The 23,760-nt window shown below is 44.4% G+C and overlaps 1 protein-coding gene across 1 annotated transcript in view; it reads left to right on the top strand.

The window, feature by feature from the left end:
- The first annotated feature begins 2,705 nt into the window (after positions 1-2,705).
- The window catches only part of LOC311044604 (uncharacterized protein), a 36,526-nt gene continuing 15,471 nt past the window's right edge, over positions 2,706-23,760 (top strand). The window contains exons 1-6 of the mRNA XM_084056305.1: positions 2,706-2,857; positions 5,188-5,281; positions 7,632-9,007; positions 9,132-9,222; positions 10,787-14,185; positions 14,372-14,497. Coding sequence (XP_083912431.1) covers positions 7,647-9,007; positions 9,132-9,222; positions 10,787-14,185; positions 14,372-14,497 — 4,977 coding nt within the window. The 5' untranslated portion in view covers positions 2,706-2,857; positions 5,188-5,281; positions 7,632-7,646. The remainder of the gene's footprint in view (positions 2,858-5,187; positions 5,282-7,631; positions 9,008-9,131; positions 9,223-10,786; positions 14,186-14,371; positions 14,498-23,760) is intronic.

The raw sequence follows: 23,760 nt of genomic DNA, 5'->3' as shown, positions 1-23,760 counted from the left end.
ACTTGCTAATCAAGTAGGGTATTCACTATTCAATCACGTTAGCCCGTTTCCCTCATCAGTGGCACTGTGGCAGCCAAGCAGGCTAGTCTAGCCAGCCCTGCCAACGACTGCAACCCACTGATGCAACCTGACCAGTCTGTCGGCTACTCGACTTCAATAAACTTCACACGCTCGTCAAGGATCACTTTACTGAACATTACACTTCCGGTTTGTGTACTTCAAGATAAGAGTCATATTGACTCATGTTGGGGGGGTCAAACCCCCAAAATGCATAGAAAACTATGCATTATACATATAACACAATACAAACACAATAGTCAACACCTGTATTAGGCTACTATTCATGTTTTTTTTTTTTTTTCATGGAGCCAAGGTATGGCACCTGCTAATACCTTGCCATACCCAATTGACGCCCCTGATCTCATAAGGTCCAGGGCAGGCTCACACAGAACGGGACAATTCAGAAACCTGCCGGATCATTCGTTGGCATTCTAAAGCCAATGGGAAACTGCAGCCTCTCTCCCTGGAAAGTTAACATGCTTAAATAGAAGCCAGACTGGTCTTGCATCAATAACTTAAATACAAAAATAAAAATCTTGTTTAAAATGACCACTAATGAGGTCATTGGTATCCAAGGAAACCATTGCATTTGTCGAACAAACTATGTCGATAGTGCATTGCATGGTTGTCAATTGATCGAGACCGGTAGATAACACAAGGCGGTGGGCAGTTCAGAGTAGGATTGTCTCTAAACAGACATAGCAATCAAAACTACTTGGCGTTTTAGGATTGTATGAAGGCTAGGCTACTGGTAGGTGTAATAGTGTCATAGACAGAAGGACGTGGACAACTGAATCCTGTTTGCTGTATTTATTTAATTATTAGTGCACATATAGCTGATGTTAAGGCTGGTAGATTGCATGAGTGTGTGTTCTAAATTATATAAAAAAAGATAAAATAAAGTTCAACTTAGTGCAGCGTTTGTTACACATAATGGCGCTCTAAACAGTAGGCTAATAAAGTCACATTATAAAAGGCTAAATAAACACTATCATGACGTAAAACATGCATACAAATTGTGATAACTAAACTACCAGTGCACACACAAAAAAAAAACACATTCAAATATTATAAACAGAAATTATTAAGCTGAATCATTAGCAATGAAGCAAGCAACAAAAACATTATGAGGCAGATACAGACACCAAATTGATATTTCTTTCTTTTTTCCCCCACTTCACCGGTGTGAGGGATACCACACCAAAGAAAAAGCCTTTGTGACGTTCAATGTAAGTGTATTCTTCAGAGGATCCTATCTGAGCTACTGTTGGCCAATCAGCTGCCGCTCTCAGGGGACCTACTCCATCCGTCCTTCTGTACCTTGTACTGTAGGTTTCCCATCTGAGGGCCTATTGTTCTTGCCTCAAGCACGTCACCAGTTTGGCCTTCTGATGAGGCAGCACATCCATCGGCCACAGCCTCGTGTTTTGTAGAGTGTGGTGGGCTTGCTTAAAATAAAAAAAAGAAAGCCAGCACTATTTGACCCCACTGATTCCGAAAACAGAAATGAAAGGAGACAGACTATTTTTGGCAATACAGATTTGCTTGCCAGGAACTGTCCATCCCCCTTTTCTAAGACCAGGTGAGTGGTAAATTAATTTAAAAAATGGCTATGCCAACTCAATACAGCCCCAAAGACAACATGCCAGCACCATTTGACCCCACTGACAACGGAAATAGAAATTAAAGGAGGCGGACTGTATTGGCAATACATATTTATTTGCTTGCCAGGATCTGTCCACCCCTTTTCTCAGACCAGGTGAGTGGTACATTCATACAAATGGCTATGCCAACTCCAAACAGCCCCAAAGACATGATGCCAGCAGCCCAGCACTATTTGACCCCACTGATTCCGAAAACTGAAATCAAAGGAGGCGGACTGTGTTCGGCAATACAGATTTGCTTAAGTTGCCAGGAACTGTCCATCCCCTTTTCTCAGACCAGGTGAGCGCTGGTAAATTAATCAAAATTGATATGCCAACTCCAAACAGCCCCAAAGACACGATGCCAGCTATTTGACCCCACTGACTCCCAAAACAGAAATTAAAGGAGGCTGACTGTATTCGGCAATGATTTGCTTGCCAGGAACTGTCCACCCCCCTTTTCTCAGACCAGGTGAGTGGTACATTCATGAAAATGGCTATGCCAAGTCATAACAGCCCCAAAGAGACCATGCCAGCAATAGTTGACCCCACTGATTCCGAAAAACAGAAATGAAAGGGGGTGGACCATGAAAAATCGTCTTGATTGATTGATGTACTTTATTTAGTAAGACATGAGAACAGTACATGACAGTACATAACAGTACATGGAAGTACAAATTCGCAATACAAGGTCTACTAAACTGGATAGCTCATTAAGCACTTAGCTTGTTTAAGATGAGATCCCCATGCACACATGACTATGACTATAGAGATACTGTAGAGATAAAGTAGTGAATCAGTCTGAATGCCAGGCTATATACAAGAGGCAACAGGTGTATTCAAGATATACCACCTTTCTACGACACTTTTCTAGTTTCTATCTTATTTCGAAGTCCGACAACCGGAAGTGTCATGCTTAGGTTGGTGCGACTTGACGAGGGTGTTAGAATTGTTTTAACATGAGGGGACGTTGTTACTGCAACCTGAGACAGACGGGATAGATACTCACTCAGTTGGCTGGCTAACCCAACTAGCTAAGTTAGCCAGTTTTCTGGCCACACACTGGGTCACAACAACTACAGCCTTTAGAAATACCTGTCTGTTAGGAGCTACTCCGCGGGTGGGAAAGGGACAAAAACTGGCTCTGTCATTTGGTAAGTTGTCTCTGAATTAACAAGTGGAGAGAAGGCTGGACTGGTCGATGCGATGGTTCCATTTTGCGTATTCAGCGTCTTGGCTCGATGGCTGACGCTAGCTAGCCCGCAACAGACTGATGCTTTCATGCTCTTCTCTCAAGGCTTTGGAATATAAACGGGTTAAGTGGATATAGCTCTAGCCTTACTGTTGACGTGCCAACTGTGCGTGTTTGTGAATATTACAACTAAAGTATGCTTGGACAGGCTAACTTAAACGTCCTCCAACAAGTGTTTACTCCTGTCCTCGGAGCGATGCGAGGACAGGAGTAAACACTTGTTGAAAAGTTGTGCGTTTACAATCTGATCAGATCTGTTTTTAACGTTATTTTCGTCAGCAAGTGGGAAATAAACTAATGCCGTTGTAACGCATTTTACCCGCTGCTATGCATTCACTTCAAGTTAATTTACTGTTCCAAGGATTATTAGTCAGGACCGTTTTAGGACCCTTGAATGCAGAAGTACTACCTATGTACGTTATTGGATTTACGAGGAATTGCGGCCAATAAGCAGTTACTTGACAGGTTTATCTTAATATACTGTACAGCCATATACTGTATCATCAAGTTCAAGCCTCGAGTGTTCTGTTGCAGATTTGTTTGAACAGTCATTATTCTACAGCTTCACAAGTGTCGCTATTTTTAACATCCTTTCTTTTACATTTTTTATTTGGTTATTACATCCACTGTTAAGGCTGTTGCCCTTTGATGTTGTTGGGAAGTTTCCTGTGCAAAACTGGCTTAACAAGGTCATTGACTTGACATCCCTTTGATACAAACACTCAAAGCTGCAGACAAAACACAGGAAACTAGGTGCTCTGCTTTCATTGTATACAGTTTTCAGCTGCAGGCTTTTTATGCAGTGGGACATTTGTTTTTATTTAGTTGTCTGATTTGTAAAGCGACGTTGAGTCAGTACTCGGAAAAGCGCATGTATGTATTTTCATTATTTATTATTAAATGTTTTGAACATTTCCCCATATGACTAGCTAGAGTATCATCTTTTGCCATGCATAGCATAACGGCTAAAGTATGATGTTGAACCTTCATCTTGCCTGGCTTCTCAAACATCAGTCTAATATAAATATTATTTTATTTCAGCATTTGCCATATTCTCAGTAGGGTTAGGGTCAAGCAAGCTGAACGTGTTAATTTCTTTGAACCAAATCTGTAATTGTAGTATAATGACATGTGAATAGCTCACTTATTGTCATTCTACTTAATACATGTTACATTTAATATAATCATACATAAATGCTATAGTTCTTCATACATGCTATACTGACTGTCATTGCACACACCACATATTATTAAGAATAACTGGCAATCCCTGTCCTCAATATCACATTGTTTACTTTGTTGTTTTTATTGTGTTAAACATACAATGATGTGAACTCATGGAAGGCTTGCTGTCTGCTGAAGTTTCAGTTTACGACAATAGACATACTGTCTTGCTAATTTATATACTGTTTGTTTATGATATAGTAATCATAATATACACTTGTTAAGTGTCATACTACTTCATATAGCCTACACTTATAGTCACTCTACAAACCCAGCTAAGTCACCCCTACTAGACTCTTTCCCAATCCCTGCTGTGCGTGCTGGATACAACCATCACACTGAATGTTTAGCATTCCAGCTTAGCAAAGGCGTTTCCTGTCAACATGTACGGACTCAAGTTTTCAAACACAGTTAGCTAAGTACACTCAGTCCCTGCCTTCAATATCACATTGTTTATCATTTCCTTTATCTAGAGGTCAAATTGGATCAAAAGATAATACTCACTTGCCAGGTACATGCTAGATATTTGAAAATGTATTTCTGTGCATTGTAGGATAAAAATGCATACATAAAAGACAGGCAATAGAATGCATGGTATATATCTGGTTAAATATTCATACATTGACTACATAGACATATATGTTAAGTAGATAGTGTTGAAAGACGTGCATGAGCAATGAGCATAGTGCAAATATGAGGGCAGGGGAAATGTAAACATTGAGAGACATTCATTTACTAACTTTCTGTATAGATTTCGTTTGTCATTCCTTTTTTGTCTGCACATGTCCATGAACATGAATGCGTGGGTGTGTCTGTGTTTGTGTTAGTCTCTGTGTCATTGTAAAAAATCATGTGTGGGAGGTCTGTGAAAATAATGTACTGCAGAAGACTCCCAGCCAACTCATGCTACACGCTAAACTCTACTGCTGTGATTTGTGTACTACAGCCTTAAGGGCCACAGTCTGAAAGCTTTGTGTTGTTGACACAAAGTTTCTCCTTCACCCTCAGTTTTCTCCAGCCACTTCTTCCAGCGTGATATGACATCGCTGTGCGGGTACCACAGAAACCAAGGCTCCACTGCAGACGGTTGACAACCAGTCAGGTAAGTTATGGTGGGATACTCTATGGCAGTTTAAGGCAGGCAGCCTAAATCGTGCCAAGGCGAATAATCGCATCAGCATGCTGCTCTGGCCATATATCTCTGTGGCGTACTAAAGGCAGTGTGGGTTGCCGCGTTGCAGAGTATCGCAAGGCTGGAACATGTGGAAAGCATTATTGAGAGCTGAGAGAGGGAGGCTCTCGAAGGGCTGACGGAGAAGTACTTGGGTGGTTGATGTTGTTTCAGCTCTTTAGGGCACAAAACAACAACTGATATAGGTCCCAAGAGCAGTAGTGCACAGCTCTTGATGTTATCTGATATTCTTCACTCTACTTTCATAACGCTACAAGGGAAGTAACTAGTGTGTTAAGATCATATTATGAGCATCCATAATGGGAGGAACTAAATATCCTATGGCAGTTTGAGTATGAGTTTTCAGTAGAATCTCATTTTCACTGCCTGAGCCTGACCTGCCAGTTATTATTACAACACGCAAAGGAAAAGAAAGCAGTTCTACGCAGTACAGCGCACTTGCCCCTCCTGCTCACATGGATCCACCTCCAAATGTCATAATCGTGATCACTCCCTTGATCGCCGTTTGCCTGTTCCGTCACCTATCAGCAGTGTTGTTTTATCCTGCCCAAATCATCAGTATCCCTGTGTAGAAAACGTACTTACTCAGCTATACGGTTGTGTTTTCAGGCACTCCCAAGACAAAGTCCAGAATACTGGCTAGATAGAGGGAGTCCTGTAAAGCAGGGTGATTAGTGTTGATTATTTCCCATCCTGCAATACAATGGCTGAGGGCCTATTTATAAACATTCATTTGGAGTGCTCCCATCAGGTTTTTTGGGTTGTGTGTGTGTGTGTGTGTGTGTGTGTGTGTGTGTGTGTGTGTGTGTGTGTGTGTGTGTGTGTGTGTGTGTGTGTGTGTGTGTGTGTGTGTGTGTGTGTGTGTGTGTGTGTGTGTGTGTGTGTGTGTGTGTGTGTGTGTGTGTGTGTGTGTGTGTGTGTGTGTGTGGAAGGGATGTCTGGGCATGTCGCAGAGCTGTGAAGCAAGCAATATTATACAATATATCTGACTTATACCACGTAAATGGTGCTGCTCAGTCATAAAAGATCGTTTTTCCGGATCGGGTAAACAGATCACTGTTCGAGTCATTTGGAGTGAAAACTGTCCGATCTATCGGAGCACCTCTAGTATTAATACATGAGGGAATGCTGTGAGATATTGCTGAAGGTTCTAGATCAGCATTAGAGCCCGGCTCGGGCCGCATTTTTCTGTCTGAACTGAACCCTAAGACTGTGAGCGTAGTAACCCAATTATCATTTATAAATATTTGTCTGAACCTGGCGCAGTGTTTTTCAAGCGCTTTGTTACCCTGACACGTAACCTTCTGTTACCATGGTTACAGCATGTCTGTTTACCCTGCACACAAAACTTTTTTGCTTCTTTTTCAGATTGTTCTTTGAGATGATTGAGGTGCTATGTAGCAGTTTTTCCCAAACATTTTAGCTTGAGACCCAAAAGATCTGTGTCTCCCCAGGACCCAAACTTACAAAAATACATTATGAATCAACAACATACACCATATTTAATAGTGAAAATGGCAGATCTTCAAGCTCACAACGCTTAGTTTAGGCACTTTAAAGGGTTCTATATAAAACCATTTGACAAAGGTGCTATATATCACCTTAAGATAGTTGTTGTATAGCACCAAAATGTTTCCCTATGATTACGAGCCAAAGAACCACTTTTAGTGCTATTTGTACAATTTTTGTTTAGTGTGTGATTACGCTTGTGTGGACATGTAAATGTTTTTATATAGGCTATTAGATTGTTACACAGTACGTATAAACACACACACACCGTTGTTAACTCAAACTATTTACATGATCCAACATGTGGTTTATTCGTTGCTCCGGGGAAAAAGAGGATTTATTATTATACTTATCTTATTTTATTTATTCTTACACTAAATAGCCTACGGCTTACATGACCGAGGCTGACCCAAACCCAATCATCATTTAAAAATATTTGTCAGAACAGGTAGTCACCCTCTAATCAGCATACCAGTGATAATATCATGGCATAGCTTGATCATTATTAATATTTATTGTTTTTTAATAAATGAATACTACCATGTTACTACAGGTGGAATCGGCTGTTGCTAGGGTACAAGGAAGGTAAACAAGGTAGATGCATCCGTCATGCTGTTAGCAGGACATATTGGCACTCATTCGAACCTCACATCCAATCACAATGCAAGGTTGAAACTAACTAACCATGTGTGTGAGATGTAGTTTTTTGCCGCCCTCCACAGAAGCTTTCATATCTATCTCCTCTCTATAGGTGCTATTGAAGAGCATGGCTGCTCAGGTGGAGGTGCAGACTGGGGAGGTGGTGGGAAGGACAGGCGTGGGAGGGCGCCTGCACCTCAGTCCGTTGACTGACTCCAGCAACAAGAGCCTCACCGAGGGCCCTTCCAACATCCATGGATCCCTCATCATCACTCCAGAGCCCAGTAAACCTGCCCCTAGCCCTAAGCCACGGCTCACTCCCAAGCCTTTTGCCGTGGAGAAAAACCCCACCATTCGACCCATACTCGCCCCTAAGCCTCAACCCAAGCCGCGGCCAGAGTCCACTCGACACCTGAGTTACAAACCTGACCCTCCGAGCATTCTAAAACCGCAGCAACCAAATGTAGGTGTCACCAGTAAACCCAGGCCAGTGTTGACCAACCCCAGCCGTCCTGCACCTACCTCCTTTAAACCTTCCCCTAAGCTGAACACTGGGCAAACTACCAAACCTGTGGCACAGCCGTTTAAACCTGCACCCCCTCTCCCCATCGGGGACTCTAGCAAACCCACTCCTCCCAAGCCAGCCGAGCGACAGAAACCCATCGCTGTGGGGGTGTCCTTTTTTAGGAGCCCCACAAAGCCCCCTGCAGCAGAGTGGTCTGGTAGCACTAAAAAAGAGGCAGAGAAGGACAACGTGGGGTCTGGTAGCAGACTAGGAGCATCCACCATGACCAGAGCTAAGTCCATGGGCTTCCTGAGTCAGATAGGGCAAGCGGAGGAGGTGATGAAGGAGGAAGAGAAAAAAGTAACACCAACTGTTGCCCTCCGACCCCAGTCTAAGGGCTCCAGGCCGAGGCCTGTTTCGGCCATTTTCCTCCCCTCCCCGACACAGACTGAATCGTCTGCACCTCCCTGGGTTGGAAGACGGCCCCTATCCGCTGACCTCACTTCCAGGTTTGAGTCTATCGGTCTTTCGCTGCATCGCAAACCCCCCAACGGGGACAGCAAGGAGAACACTCCAGAAGAAGGGGCACCGCTACGGAGGAGAGAAAGGGAGAAAGCCCCCGAGATGACGCTGCCCATACCTCAAGGTTCAGATGGTGCGGCAGCCAAACCTGCCGTATCGGACTCAGGGAATGAGAGGGGGAAAGAAGGGACAGAGAAAGAGAAAGTTGAGGAAAAGAGCGGAGGCAGTAGCATCAAGAGACGAATAAGCCTCCTCCTCGATTCCTCCTCTCCTTTAATGGGTGTCACAGGCCCAGGGTCAGAACCCCGCTCTCCGGTGCAGCCAATCTCTGAGGCTGAAGTACCCCTGGCAGGTGTCAAGCAGCGAATCAGGCAGCTGACAGTAGATATACCACCAACTCAGAACCCTGTTGTGAAACCGACACCAAGGCCTCGCCCATTGGCCCTTGACCTAACCAAAAGGTAAAAAAGCTACTCCTTTTTTTTTGTCTTCTTTCTTCTCATATTTCTGTCTCTTTCTTTGTTGTCCAGGAGTTCATTTGATGTCATGTCTTGTGTGATGTATGTTTTGATTTGTCTCCTTCAGGTTTACCCCTGAGAGGTCCACAGACCTTGGCAGTCCCTTGCTCAGTGAGGCGACAGACCACCATGACAGTGCCAGTGATCCTCAGAGCAGGGTAAGGCAGGAAATAGTTCTCCTTTCAGATGTAGGAGATTTGCTTGTTTGGTTGCAAACTCAGAGTGCAGCAGGCAAATTAGTTAACATGACGACCTTGCTGACAGTCAGTGAGGTAGAATGCTTTTCCCCTTAATACTTGGGGATGAGCTGCATCTTATTGTGTTTCTTGTCCTTTATAGCCTACATAAATACAAACCAATATATCGTTGCTGTCGGGCAGAATCCATATTTTTCTTTATCATACAAGAGTGTCGGACAAAGGTAGTGAAAATATCAGATCTACAAGCTCATGAGCCGCTCCAAAACCATAAAAATAATTAATGGTTTTGGAGATACAAGGTTTCCACCCGACAGTGACAAATAACGATATACAGGATGGTCACAATATCTTTAAAGAGAAATGGGATGTAACAAGTTGAGAAATGGTTTGATTTAGCCCTGTGGTGAAATATGACTTTAACAAGGACATGGTTTTTGTTTTTATATAATTTGTCTTGTTGGCAAAGTCACTTTTTTATGAAACAAAGTGAAACTACAGTATGTCAATGTAATATAAGCTCATGTAGTGAATGGTCAGTGACGTATAACTTAAAAAAAAAAAAAAAGTTGTATCACAACACTTGTAATGGATCAATGTCTGACTTCATTTTTCCGGGAGGGGAAGTTCTCTGGGGAAATGGGCCATTCGTGTGAAAAGAAGATTGGTGCTGTAGAGTAGAGGTACAAAGCTGTGAAACCTAAGACAGCATGCACATTTGTCATCTCTGGTGGCTGTGTTAGGTTATGAAACATGCTGCGGAGGGATCACTGAGGAAAGGTCAACATGGAGAAGCTTTGATTACTAGCTCCAGCACCACACCCACTGTTATGCGGCCAACAATGAGGAGTGGGATATTGTTTCTACACTGAAGTTGTCAGTTGTTTCCCTTGTGTTTTCGTCTTCCCGGTTAGCTGTTTTGCCATACTAAATATGAAGACTAGATTTTCTTTTTTTTTAGATGGAAACTTTCCACATACGTGAATTTGACATGATCTTGACTGTAGTAAAATTAAAAACAGTTAAAAAGTTATGAATACACATTTGAGAGCCAGAAGGTTCATGGACATAACAAGAGTCTCAGTTGAATCATACGTTTTTACTCTGTTTTTGCTGTATGATCGGAAACGGAAGCGATGACCGTGGTGGTAATCAGTCTTGTGAAATGTTGTCATAGATTGTCGTTTGGGTGGACATGCTTCTTATCTTTCATATCTTTTTCAATTGGAATAGCAATCAAATCATCGAGTCATAAGTGTACAGCAAATCCCAAATGGGAATAAGATATGGGCAGTTTTTAGATACTGCCCATATCTTACTATATACTTTATATTTGTAAAGTCATACAATTTCAAGCACTTAGACTGAAGTTATCTATAGCTTTTTGAAGGCTTTTCTTTTGTAGAGTTATTCCCATTTGACAGATAGTCAGTACACGGTATCAAAATGGTAAAAAAAAAGAAACATTTACATTTAATTACTGTAGATAAAGAAAAACAAGCTCTGAATCTCTGAATTTTCTTAGGTTGAAGCATCAGCTGCCAGCTCCAGTGACCAAACGAAGATGACAGACGACAACGTAAGAGCTCAAGAGCAGCTCACAGCTACATCCCCTTCTCCTGTGGCTGGGAGTTCTGATGAGGGACGGTCCATATCCAAGGAACGTGAATCTGGCAGTGAGGTACAAACGGTGCGAGCGTCCCTCTTTGAGAACGTTGTGGAAAGGCACAGCGTGCAGGTGTTGGCCGATGACCTGCCTAAAGACAAGGGAAGTGCACTACTCAGGAGTCTGTCAGTCAAACAAAGAGATAATGAGGACGATGGAACCCTGGTCACTGCCACCTACAGAGAGCCTGTCTCTCCTTCAAGCCCCATGCGTGTCATGCATTCCTTTGACACTGTGCCGGCTGTGGAGGGGAGCAGGGCAGTGAGTGAGAGTGTCCCCTCGGCTTATTTAGAGGATAAAGCCATGACTCTACGTTCTAGGCGTTCAGAAGGGAACAGGCCTCCAGCGGTAGACAGGACTCCTCCGGTTCAAGGAGACACTGGTCTTGCTCCAACACCTGGTCAGCCTCCTCGATACTTGAGGGTTGGAGCTCTGCCAAAGTGGGATGCTTCTGGCCCAGAGCAGGAGGTGGACATGGAGAAGGGAAGGCAAAGGGAATTGGAAAAGGAGAGACAGCTGGCTTTGGAGAGGCAAAGAGAGGCAGAGAGACAGAGGGATGCAGAGAGGGAGGAAGCTGCAGCGGCCCCTAAACGACTGAAAATGCTGGAAGCTGATGAGCAACCTAAACCCAGGGCCACCTACTTTGCCCTGACTGGCCAGATACAAGAACCAGCTTCCCCTGTAGACGTAGGGAACACCCCAGTGCTCTTTGACGACGTCCCTGCGAGATCAGGACAATGGGGTTCTCAGGGGAAAATTGTCCCACTGAGAAGGAACCCTTCGCTAGATGAGGCTTTTGGAAAAACCCTTCAAAGTCCGTATCAAGTTGAGGAGCCAATGGAGAGGAGCCAAGTGTCAGAAACAGAGCGAGGCTCAATGCGGGACAAGCACATGGCAGGGGAAGCGATGGAAGTAGAGAAACAAAGAGACTCAAGGACTGAGACTGATAGCCAGAGAGAGAAGAAGAAAGAACTGGAGAGGGAAAAACAGAGACAGGTGGACGTTGAGAGACAGAAACATTTAGAATTTGCACGAATGAAGGAGAGGGAAAGGCAAAGAGAGTTTGAAAGACAAAGACAAAAGGAGTATGAGAAGGAAAAGCAAAGGGAAGAAAGACAGCTGGAGAGAGAGAGACAACTGCAACTAGAGAAAGAGAGACAGCGTGATTTAGAAAGACAGACTCTGTTGGAGATGGAGAAACGAAGACAACAGGAACTAGAAAGAGAGAGACAGAGAGAGCAGGAGAGCGAGAGACGACTAGAGAAGGAGAGACTACTGCAACTAGAGAAAGAGAGACAGTGTGATTTGGAAAGACAGACGCTGTTGGAGATGGAAAAACGAAGACAACAGGAACTAGAAAGAGAGAGACAGAGAGAGCAGGAGAGCGAGAGACAGCGACAACTAGAGAAGGAGAGACAACTGCAACTAGAGAAAGAGAGACAGCGTGATTTGGAAAGACAGAAGCTGTTGGAGATGGAGGAACGAAGACAACAGGAACTAGAAAGAGAGAGACGGAGAGAGCAGGAGAGCGAGAGACAGCGACAACTAGAGAAGGAGAGACAGAAGCAGGTAGAGATCGAAAGAGAGAGGCAAAAAGAACTAGAGAGAGAGAGACAGCTTGAGAAAGAGAGGCAGCGTGAATTGGAAAGACAGAGGGAGGCTGAGAGAGAAAGAAGAGAGCTGGACAGACAGCGAGAAATAGAGAAAGAGACACAGCGAGAGCTAGAGAGACAGCAAGAGCTGGAAAAAGAGAGACGGAGAGAGATGGAGAAAGAAAGACAGCGAGAGATGGAGAAAGAGAGACAGCGAGAGATGGAGAAAGAGAGACAGCGAGAGCTAGAGAGACAGCGAGAGGTGGAGAAAGAGAGACAGAGAGAGATGGAGAAAGAGAGACAGAGAGAGATGGAGAAAGAGAGACAGAAAGAGCTAGAGAAAGAGAGAAAGAGAGAGGTGGAGAGACAACGAGAGCTGGACAAGGAGAGACGTCTGTTGGAAATGCAAAGAGAGAGACAGAGGTCAGAGGAGCTGGAGAGGATCAAGGAGATGGAGAGGAGGCAGCTCCAGGAGTTTGAGCGTCAGAAGAAGCAGATGGAGATGGAGCGGCGGCAGCAGGAGCTGGAGAAGCAGAGACTCAGGGAGAAGAAGGAGATGGAGGAGGCAGACAAACTGAGACAGATGGCCCTGCAACTGGAAGCGGAGCGGCTGAGGGAGGCAGAACAGGAGCGAGTGAAGGAGTTGGAGAAGGAGCAGCAGAGAGAGCTGGAGAGACAGAGGCAAAGGGACTTAGTGAGGCAGAAGAAGCTGGACTTCGAGAGGCGAGAGATGGAGAACCAGAACATGAGGCAGCTGGAGCTGGAGAAGGAAAGACGGCGGAAGGAGGAGTTAGATAGGATCAAAGAGATGGAGAGGAGACAGCTGCTGGAGTTTGAAAAACAAAAGCAAGCGGAGAGGATGCAGCTTGCGGAGGTCGAGAAGCAGAGACTCAGAGAGAGGATAGAGAGGGAGGAGGCGGAGAAGATGAGACAGGTGGCCAAACAGCAGGACGCCGAGAGACACCGAATAAAAGAGAAACAGAGAAGAGAAGAGCAAGAGCGGGCGGACCCACCACCTCTCAGACCAAAAGTACTGGATCTGGACTCTGTCCTCAGGGAGGACCAGCGTCCCAAAGCCTCGTCTCACCACGGTGACCCCGCCACCCGCTGGAAACAGCCCTCTCCCAGGACAGATGAACCCTACAAACCTGTCATTCTTGACATCGATTCTTTCACGTCACAGACTCGACACTCTCCCAGTAAAGAAGTGTTCCCCTTTGCTGGTATTCAGGATGCAGGGGCTGGGGCTAAATCCCTCCCCCTTACCCCCGAGAGAGGCAGCAAGGCGGCACCAGAGGCTTTAGCGGTGCGGCGGACACCATCCTCCCAGGACCCTTGGGAGCTGAGGCCTGGTGAGATGTCAGTGGACAGACCCGCGGCTGCACCCGAGCCGCCCAGGAAGCCTGCCAACAAACCCAGCCTGGATCAGCTCCTTCTCAAGCACGAGGAGAGACACCAGGCCCCAGAAAGGCGATGGCCTGCCTTGGCCGATGAGCCACCACACGCAACAGCTTGCCTCAGGACAGACACCAGCAGAGCTGGCTCGCCAGGCAGAGCTCCATATAGCAACAGCACTCCTATGGAGCTGGTGTGGGCCCCCAAGGAATCGGAGCCTAAGGGCCGCAGCGGCAATGCCCGGGGCCAGAGGAGATCTCAGGGATCCCAGGTGAGAGAGAGTGAAAGTGTGTGTGTGTTTGTAGAAGAGTATTGAGATACTTAAATGATGGGAAGTGAAAATCAAGGCAGGGGGGAAGTTGCTATGCAAAATTAATTTGAGTATCGAGTTAAAAAAGGTATTTTTTCCACTGATTGCACTGGAGAATGTGATTCTAATCGCCTGCATGCCCATCAGGAACTGAATAGGATGCGGTCTCGCAGTGTGTCTCGTCGTTCGATGCCAGCAGAGAGCGCCGTGGAGGGCAACCTCTCCAGGATGAGGAGTCGCAGTGCCCACAGGGAGAGGGACCAGCAGAGTTGGGTGAGTCAGTCCTTCAGGCTTTTTCTGCTGAGTTTTTATTTTTTCTTTCTTTCCCAGCACCGAACGAATAAAACTTTGTTCCAGGAAAGCCTCCAAACTGGAAGAGATTCAAAAAACTGAGATGCCTCAGTGTAATGACTGGCAGAGAGCCTTTTATTCTAGTCACTGTTTACGTTTGGATTGTTCTCACAGATTAGCCTGACCAAGGGGAGGGAAGTCTGTGTGTGAACTTGTGTCTTTGTCCTTGAGTGTGTGTGTGTGTGTGTTCAAGTGGTTGTGTAATTGACCGTGTGTGCTTGTATGCATAATATGCATACAAGCACACACGGTCAAAAAGACCCAGCGAGAAGACTCTGCATGAACTAGCCCGAGACACATATGATGGCCTGTCAAACATATTTGTTTAGGTGTGTTTTGAGTGAATGTGAACTTGCTTGGCTGCGCATGTAACCTTGTGTGTGTGTGTGTGTGTGAGAGACGACGAAAGACATTAGGCATAACAGGAATGCAGTTTGTTGACTGCTGTAAGTAGTTCATTAGAAGACGACAGTTGACAGCAGAGGGGAGCGTTCTCAGTAATGATGAGTAATGAGTCACGTTAAAGGCACAGCCTCACACGGTCACCTACACGTGTACACACACATACAGGGAACTGTTTGTCAACTATTTTCTCAGGCCTGCAATTCAGGATTGTATTAGTCAAATAGCTGATGAATTACATGGTCAGACTGCTCACTTGACGCCGGCACCCTACTGACACACGCAGGGCTTGGGAATGCTGTGAAGTGAAGCGTCTTTTAATGGTGTGTGTGTGTGTGTGTGGCTTCTCTGTGACCATGCAGACATGTAAAGCTTGTGCATTTGATATCCTTGTCACTGAGGAAGAGCCTGTGCTGAAAACCATTTGATATGTAAGCTCACAGCTGTGTCTAGGTGATTGTCTTACAGATCAGAACAAAAACATTTTCCCTTTTTACTTATTGCCACTTCTGTGTTCCTCTTTTTCTTTTGCCTGAAGTCTTGACTCAAGTTCTGCTGTTATTATAATGCCATTGATACGTCCTTGTGCGCTTACTTTAATGTTACTGTATTTCAAAAAAACAATTGCCAATCTGAAGAGTAAAAAAACAGAGAGATGGGTACAGTTATAGTACGTGTCTGTCAGTGAATGAGATTGTAGTACAATGAATCTACCGTAACCGTGGCTATGAGACTAATTGTGTATTTTGGGTATGATAATAATAGCTCAGAGGTAATTGCCCAATGCAAAGGCATACTGTAGGTTTCAGAATGCCCTATAGATAAGGTCTTCATCATGAGCTTTTTAAATTTATGGCCACTATTGCCATCTAGTGGTCTGTGCTTGGTCTGTAATGTTAGTTCTTGTCTCATTGTACTCAATGAAACAGTAGGACCTATCAGTTAACCTAGTTATGTGAAGTTGTACTCTGTTTACTATACTAGAGACCAAGCTCTGGCTCTACAATTTCTGGAAATCTATTTTGGACTGGGTTTAGTTTAGTGACACAATAGGCTGACATTAGTGCTTCACAGATTTGTTGGTATCAGCAATTTCACTAGTTTGGCTAATGCATATCTACAGCTACACGTAATTGTATAATTTCAGTTTTTAAAGCTGCAAGATTACTTAAAACTTTCCATACTAACGGTAATCACATATTGTGTACCAATTGGAAAAAGCACAAAATAAAATGTAACAATATTGGTCATAGTTACAGTTCTTTACCAAATATCAGTAACAGAATAAATTATAATTTTATATCTGGTGGGAACCCCTCCAACATTGCACGTAAACACGTACTCGCAAAGTACTCTTTGGTTTACTATTTATTGGTATGTGCTTGAGTAAAAAAAAAAAAAAAAAAAAACTAATAATAATGCTAAGAAGACAAGTTCACATTTAATGCTAAGAAGACAAGTTCACATTTATTTTCAAACACCACAATACCAATATTTTAACTTAAGAGTTCAGGAATAAATATTTGGAACAACCCTGGTTTCTTTAACTAATGTAGTGATGTACTACTGGTGCCGTTTTTGCCATCCAGCTAGTCTTATTGCAAGAAGATAGTGATTACAGAGCAGTGTTTTTATACTTTTCCTCAATAAAAAAAAATTCAGGTGATCACCTAAATCACTCATTAAGTCGAATGAAGTGTTTTTGTGTTGGAGAGCAACAGACTGGAATGGAATGGATTCCATGCATGCAGAGATGCTTATTTAAGAAACATCTGGAGTGGTCTCTTAATCTTTTCCAGAGTCTTATATGACATCATCCTAGTATGATCACATAGTTGAGACAAGACAGGGAGGCAGAGGTCGGTGCGGCTGTTAAGGTACCCAGAGCTGAGCTGGACACTGGACTGAGAGCCATGTACTATATGCTGTGTTGTTGTCTGACACCACGCTGCCTATGGGTAAGTTACAAGATGTATTATTCAGTGATTATTATCTGTTAGGACTATGGGTCTTAAATAATATCTAATCTAGAAGAGTTATTACTTTACTATTAGTGGTTTATATCTGTAGCCTGTACTTGGTTTATAGCTTTATAGCTCATTGGGCAGCTTGGTGTGGTCGCAGTCTGAGTGACTTCATCAGAATTGAGGAAGTGATCTTCAGTTGCCATGAGTCATTTCTCAGCACCGAATGATGTCATGCCCTGACATCAGTTTATTAACTTGTAAATAATATTGTAGCTCTTTAATAGTCTGTGGTTTGGATGAATAATTATAGCAATTGCAGACAGGTCAATAAAAACAAACACAAAGACGGAGAACAAAAAAGTGACTTTTTTTTTTTTTTTTTCCTCCATCTTTGTATGTGTATCTGTGTTAGAACACTTGCCTTACCGTGCACTTCCAAGTAATGACGAGGAGGCAGCCATTTTACTCCTGAGGAAAACAAGTGTTGGGTGTTGTTTGAGAGCTCTGCTGGAAAATGAGAACCTTTTTACAAGAGAGAATTGATTGGTTGCCTTTAGTGCAGTGTTCCTTAGAACTGCTATCCAGACTGCCACCAGGTGGCGTATGTGGACGGCACTGTAATCCACTCATGTCACTACTGAATGCCCCAGTTTTCTCTGAGAATAGGGTTTTGTTTTGGGGGTTTTCTTTGAAATTCATCTGGGTATACTATTGTTGTCCTCCTTGAATGTAGCACTTCAAAGACGTTGGTAAGTGAGAGTTGTTGGTGTTGTAACAAGGTAGTTTTGGGCCTCGTTTATGCCTCATGTATGACCGTGTCATTCAACGAAAATAACACATTTTCATGAATTGAAATCAGTTCTTTTCTGCACATTTTTATTGCCATCAGCTCTTTTCGGCAAGGCCACGCTCGAAATATGAAGTGTATTATATAGCAGATCTGTACGCTCACAATGCATCACGTCAGCGATGCGCTATGAGCTTATGGATCGGGTATTTTCGGTCTGCGATACGGTCATACAAGGAAGTATAAATCAGGCTGTAGGCCTTCGAGAAGCCCCAGGCTTCTGTGGCCTGCTCTGCTGTTTGCATGAGTCAGAGTGTGAGATTTGTTTAAGCAAACTCTCCCAAGTGTTGTGATTACTTGTTATAGCTGTGTGTGCTCTCGTTGTGCTGACAGACTGGTTGGCAAGTACACAATCCCAGTACACTCATGCAGCCACACCTGTCTTTTTTCCTATTACACATCTCCTTCTTTCATTGTCTCTCACTCATTAACACTCTCTCTCTCTCACTCACACACACTCTCTCTCCCATTCTGTCTGTCTGGTGTCTGCCTCTCTTATGTGTGTCATCTGTATTGGAAGTTGACTCTATGAAGTTGTTCCTGCACATTCTTTTATTCTGTTCATGTCACAATTTCTTTTAGAACCCCTTCTTTCTCTCTTTGTGTCTCTCTTTTGGTCTACATCGATGTGACGGCATCAGCATTCGTTATCTGTACCCATTGTTTAGCACGTTATCTGTTCCTATTACTTAGTATGTTTCTGCACCCCTCTGTGCCTCGCGGTGCTGGTTGTTTTTATGACTAATAATTGTCATACTGCAACAGAAATGGGCAGGAGCGACAGAGCACCGCAGAACATATATCACCCTCCCACCCCCCCCACACTGAATCAGATCCCTCCCATTCCCTCACTGCTCTCCTCTCTCTTCCTTGCTTCTTTCTGTTTCTGATTCACACTCCATTCACACTCCCCTCCTTTTCACTAGTCCTCCCTCCCTTTCTCTCTGAATCCACATGCCCCTTCCCTGCTCTCCCCTACTCCCCTTCCACTACCCCCCCCCCCTCCCACACTGTGTGACTCTACTTTCCCCTCCCTCTCTCCACCCAGTTTCTCCTTGACAGCGAGTCCTGTAGTGCTACAGGGCACGGTGCAAGGAGGCTGACGCATTTTCTTCTACCTGCCCGTACCTGCCGGACAGGCAATGGGACAACATTCTATCCCCCTCCTCCGTCTTTATCATTCTCTCACTGATCCCTGCGTTCGCCCTTCCTGTCTGCTCCAGTCGTCTCTCTGCCATCACTGCTCTGCGGTCACTTGGGGGAATACGAATGACCACAGCCGTTTTCTCTGACGTCCCGGTCCGTTCCTCCGCACGTGTTTTTTGACCAGAAGAGCAACACAACATCACTCACACCGTAGGGACGTGTCTACGTTGGAAATCATTGTCTTTCTAGGTTTACGGTTGGACGTGATTTCAGGAAGATTGACGGAAGCATTGGAAACACACCTCTCAGGTTTGCTTTGCCATGTGTGAAGACAGAGGAGTTTGTTTTGAGCGAGTTGGACAGGACAGTTGAGCTCACACCTGGAGTGTTTGGTGAAGGGTCAAGCTAGCATTACAGATTGTTCTTGTGGTTATCATTAGCATCGGCAACTGCGTGATGAAAGGGGGTGCCTTAAATCTACGCCACAATCTTGTATTCCAAGTGAGTGCTGTGTCAGGATGTTATATTATTGTACATAATTTCTATAGCTATTATATTGCTGCCCCTGTTTCTACTACAGTATTATGCCAGAGGAAGACGGGTTGAGAATACCTTTCGGGAGTCATTGTAGGAGTTTAAACTTTACATACAGCCCCACAGCTCAATCTTCTAACTGCAAGTGTAGAGCAGCCTTACGTAACACTTGCGTGCCCACTGCCCAGTTGGTTTAGCATATGGCAAGCATTTCATTACCCTTGTGTGTTAAAATAGCAGTACGCATCACAGTTCACTTATGACCTGACAGCGTGGCGCCTTGAAGGTGATGAGCCAAAATGGAATCCTGCTGCTCATTTGAGACTGGCCTGCAGAAAGGCCCATTCAGAGAATCTGCGTGGAAGTTAAACTGAATGAAGGCAAAGAAGGACCTTTAATACTAGTACACGACTGGCTGGTGTTTCTGTCTGCTGCAGTGTTGTGCGTACAGGCTGCTGACACCCCCACCATCACCACATCTGACTGGCTGAGACGCGTTGTTGTTGTTGTCCTGCTGCTACCAACAACCACACTACTTCAGCTGCATTGACCTAGCAGCATACAACAGGAACCACAATCACTTCCTTAACTTTGGGGAATTAATCTTTGTGACATTTGTGTGTGGACCGGACCCACAGCGTAGTGGCACATACCAGCACACATGGTGCAGGGACAAGTACACCAATACCCTGCGTGCTAGTGTTGGATTGACCCCTCTGAGGGCAGACCTCTCCACAGATCCGAGGGCCTTGGATCATTCATCATTAGTCTTGAAGGCTGTGGAACGTAGCATAACTGGTTTACCTGCGAGACTATATTTACGTAGAGGGCTCAAGTGCCGCTGTTCTGTGATGGAGTACCTGGGGGATAAGCTATCAGTGGCCCACACGCAGGTGTCGGGGTGGATGGGGAATGTTCGTCGCTCCCTGCAGGGGGCACTCAGCCTCGTGTCCAGTGCAGTGGAAAGGGGCGGCAGGGGAGAAGACGGGACTGGAGGATTCAAGAGGACCAACTCTCTGCGTTCTCTTGCCTCGCGCAGCAGGGAGTCTTTCCGAAGGTTCTCACTGCGTAGCCAGCAGCGTCTGTCACTACGCAGGCGAACCACCGCACCTAACACCCCTGTAGCTGTAAGAGACGCACACACACACACGCACACACACACACACACACACACACACACACACACACACACACACACACACACACACACACCTGAGTTCGTCTTTGTATGGTTGAGTCATTGCGATAATACTCTTTATTTTTACATACAACATTTTTTACATTTAATAATTGCAGACACACCCACACCCACACCCACACGCACACAAACTTGTGATGTGCAATATTAATGTAGCTTTCTCCCCAATTCCTTGAACTAATCTTTATCTATTGGCCCATACTTTTATTATGTTTATAAACATTGCTCAACAGTATCCACTTATACCATTAGTTTAGGGCCATTGCTCAAAAATAATCATACCATTATTCATTTACCATTTCTCTCCTTTGGAGGGAAAAGGGCAGAAGGTCTAGTTGTATAATTTAATTTCATGACATTATGTTATGTTATGTTATGTGATTCTTCAAAGCAATACTCAATTTTCATGTATTCTAGTGATGTAGACATTGATGCATTCTCTCTCTCTCTCTCTCTCTCTCTCTCTCTCTCTCTCTCTCTCACACACACACACACACACACACACACACACACACACACACACACACACACACACACACACACACACACACACACACACACACACACACACACACACACACACACACACACACACACACACACACACACACACACACACACACACACACACACACACACACACACTCTCACACACACACAGTACACAACCATGCAGTTGTCCTCTGTCCCTCTCCCTTCATTAAGACATTAAGAACCCATCCATCATCAACAGCTTGGTCACCGGCCACGTCAAGGGCATACATCTGTGTGTGTCTTGTTGTTCTTTTAGACTGATATGTTGTTGTATGCTGCCTGCCCCCTGCTGTGTCCCATCCATCTCATTCCTTTCAGCGCCCATCCCTCTCATGCTATCATTCACGGCTGATCTGTCAGTCTTGTCTTTGCTCAGCCAAGCTACTGCAACACAGGTTTCTAAGGTCACTGTGTGGCCTTGCCCGAGGCGACCAGTAATGCAGCAGTAGGAACAGTAATGCAGTAGGAACACAAAAAGCAGGTCGAAAGCAGGAAAACATTAATCTTGTGTTTAGAAATGTATTTGAGGAGTGTATCTAAAATCTCAATGGTGCAAAGGGTGGGGGTAGGGTGACCAGACGTCTCGATTGTCCCGACTTCAAGCTGCGTGTCCCGAGCCCAGACAAATATCTCTAAAACACTAATATGTCCCGGATTTCACCAGAATTTAAATAATGGTTGTTTTCAGTGGTTGCATAGACGTTTATCATGTTCTTTTCATGTAAACGTGTTCACCTAACCAATCAGGAAACATGAACAAATGCATTGCGTGTCTGAATTCAACGCTGAGGCTGATGTTTGTCAATCAGTCGTTGTATGTATGCAACACATATATATACATGTGCGCGTGCATGAACGGGCACGTGCGTGCACAACGAACGCGCGCATTGATTTAAGGGTCTTAATGGGTCTGAATATATGGTCACCTTACTGTAGGTGAGGGTCTCTGAAAACACTTCATGAGTTTCAACTCAAAATGATTTAGCGAACTCAAAATGATTAGAGGCATCAGTGAGGTCATCATTTTATGTCAAGGTGTGTTCAACAGGATGCATTTTCAACAGTCATTCGATTTTTAATGGGAGGAGGGTGGGAAACCGCGATTATCCGCTTTCCTGAAAATTGAGTTGTGGGTCCATTGATATGTACAAGAACAGGGAGAGCAGGATGAGAAACTGGAACTGAGCTCTGCCCTTTGCAATGCATCTGAAGATTTGGGTGTGATTGTGTAGTCTGAGGTTGGGTAAAGGTTAAGCAACACGGACCACCACGTTTCTCTCGCATTGAACCTTCTGTCCTGTGAGTCCCTCTCAGGTTTCTCCACTGTCACAATAAATCAAATGGACATTGAGCGGTGCGGATTACCTGTTTGTTCTTTTTGTGATGAGGTTGTTTGACAGACTGACTGAAGCTCTTGACTGTACTGTAGTTTGTTGTCACAGATGCGTCTTGTGTTATCACAGATAATTATTTTTCTCAAGCAATCTGCGTGAATATTTCACCCTTGCACTGAGGGTGAGACTTTGATATGTGAGATGTGAAAGAGTAGAAATAGGGTGTCTGTTCACGGTTTGTACTGTATCTCTTGTTTAACCCCTTTAAGGCCTACATACTTTGTTGTACGATGAATAGCGAAAATAGCCGAGCTACATTCTGGACAACCGCTTATCCGGCTCAACGGTGGCACCGCATTCCCTCGGGTCCTCTGCGACGCGAGCCAAATTAGAACTACAGACGTGCACACCGACAGACGTACAGAGATTTCGCGCATTTATAACGGGATGTAGGTAAAAAACGCAAATTACATATTATGTGAAAACTTCAAAAGTCCCACGTGCAACTGATAATAATGCACCTTATAGTTCTAAGCTCACAAATTGTAGCTCTAGTCTGCTAAAACAAATGTAGACATTGCTGTAGATGTCTTTTTCCCTCACCCTCCCCACTGTTGTGGGGTCTAGATCAGTGGTTCCCAAACCTCTTTAACTCAAGACCCAAAAGACAAATTTGATGTCTCCCTGGGATCCAAACTAGTGAAAATAGCAGATCTACAAGCTCACAACGTATGTTGTGAACTTATAGATCTGCTATTTTCACTAGCTAAAAATAAATAATTTTAATCATGAAAATCACGGAACTCCTTCGATTTTATGAATTTGTTTCGAAAATTTGATCGATTTTCTTTCGATTATTATTATTTTATTATGTATTTTTGTTATTTTAAGAAATAAAAGGGATATTTACTCGCGAGTCGCGACCCATAAAAATATTTGTCAGCGACCCACGAATGGGTCCTGACCCAGTGTTTGGGAACCACTGGTCTAGATCATTTCCAGTTGTCAGGCTGAGTAATCCTACTTCCTGAAATTCTACTCCTTAACTATATGCGTCTCACCACACGGTAGCCGTCTGACTCCTTGTACGTCCTGGTAGTCAGCTCGCATCAGGGATCGGTGGTCTTCTTAGCTCTTAAGCCAAGTCAAGTTTTATACATTCTAACATTCTGTTCTACTTTACATTCCAGGCAGCGTTGTACAGCTCTGAGGCTAAAGTCTGC

The sequence above is a fragment of the Gymnoscopelus microlampas genome, assembly GCF_963454915.1.
Source record: "Gymnoscopelus microlampas genome assembly, chromosome: 4".
NCBI classification, from domain to species: Eukaryota; Metazoa; Chordata; class Actinopteri; order Myctophiformes; family Myctophidae; genus Gymnoscopelus; species Gymnoscopelus microlampas.
This window is presented reverse-complemented; position numbering and strand designations above follow the sequence as displayed.